At 37.9% G+C, this 9,463-nt stretch overlaps 1 protein-coding gene across 1 annotated transcript in view; it reads right to left on the bottom strand.

The window, feature by feature from the left end:
* Positions 1-5,695: 5,695 nt before the first annotated feature.
* Positions 5,696-9,463, bottom strand: part of LOC110105557 (serine/threonine-protein phosphatase PP2A-1 catalytic subunit) — an 11,726-nt gene continuing 7,958 nt past the window's right edge. The window contains exon 2 of the mRNA XM_028693818.1: positions 5,696-5,842. Within this exon, the coding sequence (XP_028549651.1) occupies positions 5,724-5,842 (119 nt within the window). The 3' untranslated portion in view covers positions 5,696-5,723. The remainder of the gene's footprint in view (positions 5,843-9,463) is intronic.

Here is a 9,463-nt window from a genome sequence, read left to right as displayed (position 1 = left end):
GTAGGGTTAGCCTTTGTAGTGGTGATAGTGAAGTGGTGCGAAGGAAGAGGGGTATTGTTATGATACCAAGAGATGGTGACTGATTAGAATTTATTTTTTTGTAGAACAAGAAGTGGGGTCAGTCAAAGGCTTGCGTGGGGTTTGTAGAATAGGTGGGAAGGTGGGTGGTGCAGGCGTTGAAGGAATTGAACTTGAGTATAGAAGGCTTGCAAAGGATTTGTGATGGGGTTAGGCTTAAGAAGATAAGGTGTAGCCGAGAGCCCTCTAATGAGGGATTTAATTACAATGAAAGGACCCATGCCTTAGGGGGAAGGCGGTGCAAGGGTTGTACGAGAATGTGGAAGGGAGGCAAAGGTGTGGGGGTCAGGTTTGGAGGGTGATCAGAAGAGCTAAACTGAGAGCTTGTACTGGGATTAAGTGATGAGGGTAGAACTGAGAGGGAGATAACATGAGATTTTCTTATGGAGATTGATGATGGAAAGAGATATGACAATTATGGAGGTGTGTCAAGAGGTGGTGGAGAAGAAGTGGACTAGAGTTTCTCTGGAAGAGTGGAACCCAAAAAGCCAATAATAGAAGAATTGGACAGTAATGGAGGGGCTAATGCCTTGAAAGGATGCTAGGGTTGTGAACTATGTTAAGTAGTGGCGTGAGGATGGGGTTCTAGCAATTGTTAGTCTGAGATGAGGGGTGCAAAGGCTTGTGCAAGATGGGTAGGCTAAATTAGTTTAAGAAAATGCCTGAGAAATGTGAAGGCTAAAGTGGAAATGTATGGTGATTATTATATGGTTGTTGAAGGTGGTTAAGAATAAAAAATTATACAGAAACTGATGTGAAACGTGATGCATGGAAACAAGAACTGCTTGGGGATTTAATATAAGATTTTAAAGCTTTGCTAGTTATAGAATTAATGCTTATCCAAGTTAGGTTTTCAGAATTATCAAGTTGAAATTAAGTAAGGCATACGGTTATAACTAGATTAACGGGACAATATCAAATTGACAACATAGAATTAGAGAGTAATGCTATGGGGAGAAACAATAATCCACAATTAACAAATAGAACTTTTCACCTTGGGTCTCTCACTCACTCTCTTGTTGGTGGCACTTTTAATGGGGGAAGTTTGAGAGCAACCGAGCGATGCCACTAGGAGACAAATGGCGCACAAAAGCGTAGTCCGTTGGAGCGGTAGCCGGAGGCGGGTAGTTCATGGGATGACTAGTGAGCATCCAACGTCTTATCGAAACTTCCTTGACGGCTATGGTGGGGGCTAAGAGGCAAATGCAGGAAATCTGAAATAAAATTCAGATTTTAGTCGTTTAGGAGAGGGATTTAATTTGAATTTCAAATTAATCCAAGGAGGGAGAGAGGGGCGGCGATGGGGAGAAGATTTGGGCTGGATTTGTGGAGCTATTAAGGTGATTAGGAGAGAGAGGGGGGCCAGTAAGGGGGAGGAATTGATTTCAAATTTCAGATTTTGACATTTGAAATTAAAATCATGGAAAACTGAAATTAAACTTGAGGAGGGGTATTAAAGAGGTGTTTAAGTGGTGATGAGGTGGCAAGTAGAGAGAGAAACAATAGGAGAAAGTGGCCAGCCATATGGGAGAGAGAGAGGGGCTTGGAATTAAATAGGTGGGGACCACAATTAATTAATCAAAATCTGAAATTTAGATTTCAGATTTTAAATAAGTCATGTAACTCCTTTCTTGAAAGAAAATTAGGAGGGAATTTGAATTTCAAAAAAAAAAAATTGTAACTCCCTTAATTAATTCCCCAATTTAAGTGAATTAATTAGGAAAGCCATTAAAGGATGAAATTCAAACTAGCAAAGGGAAACCAAATGGGGGCCGGCGGTATGGATCCAGGGTGGTTGGCGGAAGAAGGGCTGGTGATGGCCGGCGGGTGGCCGGATGGAGGATTGGCCGGCGAGAGGGCTCCTGCAGGCCGGCGGGATGGGGTGCTGGGTTGGTCGGCGGGAGGCTGGCCGGCGGTTTGGCTAGGGAAAAGGGGAGACGACAAGGATCCAAAGAGAGGAAGAAGTATGGAAAATAAAAGGATCCAAGGAGTGAATTCCAATTTTCCACAAGTACTTCAATCCGAATCTCCACGATGATGATTTGACCAAGAGAAATAAAGGAAAATAGTAGAACGAGAAAAACCTAGAACTCACAAAGAGATCTAGCTTCTCCTACGAACTCACTAAGAGATCGTGGAGGTTTGCACTCACAAAGAGAACACAAAGCAAATATTTTCATTCCTCAAAACCAATGTTGCACCGATACGGATACGGCGACACGGATACGATACGATACGGATACGGGACACGTCAATTCTTAAAAATACAGGATATGGGTACGGCGCGGACACGGCAATATAATTTATAAATCATACATAAAAATTAAGAAAGCAATCAAAATATAATATTTGAAATTACAAAAAAATGGCAACAACATCATTTGTAGCATTGTAGCTTATAATATCAAAATATAAGTATTAAATGTCTAGTACAACAACAAAAGCATAAACATAAATTCTCTAGCACATGAAGTTTCAACTATTCAATAGAAGGAATGATATAATTATCTTCTTCATTGGTTTGTCTTTGAACTTCCATATCATCTTCAATAAATATCATAGCTTCTAATTCAGGCTCATCAAGTGAAAGATTAATAATTTTTAATATTTTCATATCATCAAGAGACTCAAATCCATCTCGGAAATGAGAGAATCTTGCTCGCAACCGCGGAAGTAAATACGACACGTCTTTTTTTCGGATTTCTTTTTGTTTTTTAACGGACACGCGTATCCGTGTCCTTTTGAAATTAAATAGTATTTTAATTGGATACGGCTTTGGCGTATCCGACACGTATCGGTGGAGTATCGGAGGTGTATCCGTGTATCGGTGTATCGGATACAGCACGCCTTCATAAATAGGTGTATCGGTGCAACATAGCTCAAAACTAACTATTACATAAGAAAAGGGCCATATATAGGCCTCCAAATGACAAAGAAAACAAAAGGCTAAAATGCCCCTTGGGCTACAATAGCGACCAAATACCCATAAGGGTAAAAGCGGAAAAAACTGAAAATAAAATAAACTACTACATAAAATGACTCAAAATAAAACTCATGATCGTGGTCGTCGATCTCCAGCGTCTCCTGATGGTACTCGTGTCGAAAAATGCTGACGATGTCCTCATCAGAAACACAAGACAAAAAAACAAAACCTTAAACCTCACCGAAGGAGCCAGGACGGTTTTCAGCTACCAACTTCCAACCTCAAGCTTCAAGCCACCAAGCAAGAATAACAACAAGAAACAATTCTCCAAGTTTTATTTCAGCAAAAAACATCTTTCTTACATCAAATTTAAAACATCTTAAACATCATATAATATGAAAAACAACAATCCAAGTGATGGGAAGGTGGTTTGTCGACAGTTGCAACCAAATAGGCTGGTGGCGCCCTTGCAAAGGTGGAGTGTTGAGTGGTGGCACTTTTGGTAGACCATAATTTTTAGTAAATAAATTGTAGCCCTTGGCATCCCTTAGCATGATAATGATGCATATGACCATTCAGTTGGACCCATCCTTTCCTTGCTCCTCCTCGTGTATTGTTCATCCGCCTTGACAATTCTTTGCATAGTTGACCCTTGCATGGCCCATGCAAGTTCACATTTCATGCCATCCTAATTAACCTCTAATGCATTAATATCCTTTTCCCTAATACACTTCCAAAGTGCAAATATTACAAATATAAATTAAAATTACAACCTTAGTCCGCTCATTTAAAAGAATACAACAAATATCACTATGGTATAAAAAGGGAACATGAACTTATTTTTGAAAGCCATATTGATGTGACGTATCATAAGATTTCCATGAATCTAGGAAGTTCAGAATTTTGTTGATCGGTTGCAATTTGGCATTGAATACCTGATTTGACCAAATATATTGTCTGAATCGTTAGGATCACTTGCACTTATCAAACTTGAAAGAAATTTTTAAGCTATTTAGAACCCCAATAAGAATTTAATATTATAAAGCATTAGTAGCTCAGTTTTCTATCATTTTATAAATGAGAAAATCACACCAAGAAGATAAAGTGAGCTGCTTCAACACAATAGTTTGAATTTTTGAATGGCTTGTTTGTGTGAGATACAACTATGGGTGATATTGATTCAAGTTCGCTGAAGTCTGCCTTCAGTTGAAATTGTAAATTTCGATTTAGGTTCTGGTTGAGTAAAAGATGATTGATTTTGAGTTTGGCTAACTCAAGCAAAATCTCTAAATTTTCTCTTGAAAAATTATTCCTTGAATCATAAATTTGATTGTATTTATATACCCATCTGTAATTAATATATTTTACAAAGTTATATACATAAAAATTATGCATGTGTGCGTATATAAAGAGAAAGGCACACACATGTGTGTGTGAAGACAAATACATGCATATTTATGTATACATCAAGTCTATTTCTAATTGAATTTAATTAATTTCTAGTGAGACAGTTTCAAGTATAGCAAATTGATTATGATGGAAAATCAATTACAAATTGAACAACAATCAAACAAGTTATAAATTTCCATGGGAAGAAGAGCAAGACAACGTCGAATAAGTCAAATTTTGTTTGAAAATTGATTATTTTCTATCATACTCTTGTTTTAAACATGTGTAACGAATTAAAGCCGACAAGTTGTAAATGTTCTAATTTCTATAATAAGAATGATGACCGGATGACATGGAGTTTGTTCATGAAGCTGAGTTTGCAATACTTCAACCAACACCATATCTGATTTGGATACCTTAAATGAGAAGAAGACTAGAAGAAGCAGGAGCTTGAGGAGTGAGTGAATGATTAATTGTCATGCTTGCTTTATTTTGGCATCTAATTTCTTTTAATTTTTATGTTTATATTAATTGTATTGCAGAGTTTAGACGTCTTGTGTAAAATGATGTTTAAAAATCTTCATTTGCATTTTATATTTGTTTATGTGTTTTATTTTCCACAGAGAACCGATTCCCTATTTTATGCAATTTTGCTGCATAATACTTCAATTTTATTTTTATTTTTACCATGTTTATCTATTTATTAAATATTAAAAATACCAACGAAAAAAATGTTGGGCCTTAGGCCCGCTCCATGGAAGATAAAATCCCTTCCAAAATGATTGTCATAGGCTACTAAAGAACTATATAATTAACATTAAAATTGTCTAGTCTTCAGCTGCATAATCCATTTACAAGCTCTGAATTAAACAACATCTAACTGATCAAGCTTCTATAATCAAGAAAAGTAACAAAATACTATATTATTATGTTATATGACATTCAAGTTGCCAGTATAAAAAAAATTATAAAGAGAAAAGGGTATACTATGGATGAGTATCTGAAAAAAAAAAAAAAAAAACTCATAATAGCCTATAAATGCAAAGGTATATTTTACACATATCGAATAAATAATTGTAGCTTGTGAAAGAAACGAGCAACAACATGGAACTAATGATGTAATCTGCAAACTGTCGAAAAATAATGACTGAGTAAAGACTAATGCAATGTTGACAACGGAAATAAACAACTTAAAGTTATCATTCCAGGCAATTTGTTGCCATATGTAGTCCAAGTAAAAAAAAATACTTCAGCAATGTCATATCAATAAAACTCAGTCTAGTTAAAAAGACCCATTCGATGACTAAACTAAATGAGCAAAAGGGAAAACATCTTACACTTGAGTTATTTGCCGGCTCTCATGATTTCCTCTAAGAATTGTGATTCTATCTCTATAACGGACTTTCAAGGCCACCAGCAGTGTTACAGTCTCCACGGAGTAATAACCACGGTCTGTATGTATATTAGTCAACCATTGTTATTGAGCAGATAAGTGCTAAAAAATATCACACTCGACATAAAATTTAATCAAAATTCTATGCACAGGTAAACAAAACCTGACCTTCACAACGTATTTTGGAGTACAAATGATGTTTCAAAGATATGCAAGCCACTTTTCAAAGTACACATCTCTGCAGCATACCATATTTCTAACTATTTTTAAACCATCTTTCCTATCCAATCAACAAACACCAAAAGTATTACAAAAAAATAAAGGCAAACGATATCTGGATCACTCAGAGTCTCAGATCAAGGAAGAGCTTCACTTAGGTTCAATAACTTCTAAATTCCCTCATCTAGCCCCGAAAGAAACTTGCTGACTTTACAAACAATACCTTAACTTCAGATCTTCAAATAGGTCCCTTTTAGGCCAGTGATGTCTAGTTTTTTTCCCCATTAAAATGGCACATGTGATGCGTCACATTAATTATGAATGAAAATATAGCACAAACATTACAAGTATATATTATTTTGTTTAACATAAAAAAGAAGATTTATACAAGGAAGACCCTCAAGTATCACATAACGCCAACTAAAAAGAATTGAAAAAAAAAAAAAAACAAATACAACACACTAAATACAACTACTCTGCCTTTTTTTAAATTCTAACAACTTTAAAATTATTCATTGTTATAACATTCCTTACCAACCGAGATCATCAGCAACCTCCCTAGCCCCCAAACCCTACACATTCTTTGTTGGTGGTGGAGACTGAAAGAAATGTAGCGAGAAGGAATGGGAAAGGTGGCACCACCACCAACCCCAACCCCATCTTGTGGTGTGCATTAATGAATGAAACCAAAAATATAAGACTGATTTTATGTTTGCCAATTCAGTTTTCGGTATGAATATTTGCAAATTAAATTTTACCATCTCAGAAAGGCTTTTGTGTCTGATATAGCAAATGATGTGAAACTACGAGGAGTTTGTTTAAAAATTTAAAAGAAACGATTAAAGTATTGTTTCTTACGAATTTAAAACTAGCACATAAAATTAGAGTTATAGAAGTTCGAAAATGTTGACTATTGCTTAGGCCAAAGAGATGCACTTGAAATTAACCAAATTGTTCATGATCGAAAATCCAGGGAATAAAATGCGAAGTAGTAACAAAGTACGCAATACGTATTAAACAACGAGAATTTCACCTGGGGCCAGTATCACACAAGATTGTGGATGCTTGTGCGGCAGATCAGAAGATTCACAAGCAGATGAGGGAAGGTTAACACTTAAGCAAAGGGCGCCGAAGAACTTCGTCGAGGGAAGTAGCCGTGGGGATGGATTGTCGTAGGTGACACCGTCAAGGCTCCACGTGTGCTTTGAATTTGTCGGTCGTTGAGATTGCTGCTGATGGATCGGAGACGACCTCTCTCCAAGTACCTTCCACGGTGGCTTTCGTCTTCAACCCAAGCGTCGAACACGGTGTATACGCAAGAATAATACTTCCGTCGCAGAGTTAAGAAGACTAATCCCCACCTCAAACAGGGAATTCGAAGTCGCATACAGCTTGAATGTTAGGGAAAATTCTTTCAAGAGGAGGAGGAGCATAAGGCGTAAGATAGTAGGAGGCCTCCATTGGACGTTGGGGAAGAAGGAGAGGCGGAGAAGAGGAGAGCCGCGGGTATATCACAGGGGAGGGCGGCAGTTTCCAAGAGGAGAGAATATGTGGTTTGGAAAGTTCCTAAGTCTAGTTAATAATCCTCCAGAATAATAAATAAAATTTCCAGAATTAAATTGAGTGTATGGAGGGAATTATTCTAGGATCTGAAATTTGATTTCAAATGCATAGGCTTGGACTAGGAATTAAAAACACACATGGAAACCCAATTGAAGGGGCGGGAGGCGGTGAGAGAGAGAGGGATGGAGGGATAAAAACGAAAAACCTGAAATTATCTCAGGTGTTTAATAAGCAATTAAGAAGGGAAAATTACGAGGAATGTTGAATCAAATGAGGTACGATCAATGCCATGGAATGGGGCCACAATTGTGGATCCCTCTAGGTCGAAGGCCGGATCGACATACTCAAGGGATAAATTTGTGAGAAAGCAACTAAGGGGCATCCAAATTGGGTATGACATGGCGACTTGATGAATCATAACTCCCACTCTAAATTCAAATGAAATAAATCTCTCATAGAAAATCTTCCTAAATTGGATTTCCAAATTAGGAAAGAATTCAAGATTTGTAAAATTCAAATTTCAACTTGAAAAACCTATGTAGGATGGGAGGGTCGGTGTGATGACAGGATGCATCGCATAGGTTCCCGCCGGAAAATGGATGTGGTTAGGCGGCTGTTTCCTTCACAGAGGAGGCGCAATGTGGGGAGAAGGGGATTTCTTGTGGACGAGGGGAAGGAGATGTGTTAGAAAACGGATTGAAAAGAAGAAAGTCTAACCACGAAATCGAAGGACTCATCCAACGATTGTGGCTGCCGATTGCTCACCTTGGAGCTCTCCTCTCTCTTCAAGCTCTCAATGCAAGAAGACAAAAAGACAAAATAAGGTTTTATTCATATCAAGTAATACAACATGAAGACCATCCATATAATAGCTCAAAACAAAAAGAATAAAAAGTACCAATGCACCGATGTGCACCAATAAGACATAACTCCCCATAGGTAAAATGGGAAAACATAAAACAAGACAAATAAAATAAAAACAAAAGAACATCTAGAATAGAAGCCTGAATCGGGCCGTCGATCTGACGGTCGCCTGCGATAAAACTATTCGATACGCTATGATGTCTCACATACTCTCCCAGGTAGAGAAAACTCAGACCCCAATCAGAGGAGTGTCTTAAGAGACTCTTCGTAACCACTCTAAAAGGTCTGGGTCTAGACTCTCAGCTCCCTCTGTCAAACGCCATCGTATCCCCGTCCCGGGGTCCCTCCAGTGAGCTAAGATACCTTCGCGATCCGCCTCCTTATCGTAGTAATGATCTCAATTCACTAATAATAGAATCAACTTATCTTCCGAATTTGGAAGGGGGGTAATTTTTGGGAGTGAAGGAGTTGGGAACATCACCAGGCTATGGATCATCACAAGCTCATTTGAAGAGGATGCATGGTAAAATCTAGTCCCTCGAAGGACTAAATACTTCTATTATAAAGATGGGTAAGTTAAATGTTGGAAACCCATTCGGGAAGTGCTAGTACGTACAGCACTTGTCATTCACACTTTGACAATTATGCTATGAACGAACGGTCAGGCGCTTCCTCAAGCAATGCAGCTTCTTTGCGACTCAGGAGGAAACGCTCCGGAAGAGATCCGAACCATCATCAATCTCAATTATGAATCCTTAGCTCTTCTTTATTATCAGGGCCATAAATTATAAGACGCATTACTTTGCTCAATTTCTTTATAATTTCTTATGTAACTCCCTTATAGAGACGAGCATAATGATTGATGTCGACCAGATGTATCTAGAACTCTATAGTGCTACATGGGGATCAGGTCAATGGTTGGCTGGGTGAGGATCCGTACAACGTATTTTACGCAGGGCTAAGACCGTTATATCAATTCACAGAGTTAGTAGTAGCAATAAATTCAGCTATATAAGGCAAGTTAGAGTCCAGAT

This window comes from Dendrobium catenatum, unplaced genomic scaffold (assembly GCF_001605985.2).
Source record: "Dendrobium catenatum unplaced genomic scaffold, ASM160598v2 fragScaff_scaffold_370, whole genome shotgun sequence".
Classification (NCBI taxonomy): Eukaryota; Viridiplantae; Streptophyta; class Magnoliopsida; order Asparagales; family Orchidaceae; genus Dendrobium; species Dendrobium catenatum.
Note: the sequence above shows the minus strand (reverse complement) of the source record. Positions and strands in the feature narration are given on the sequence as shown.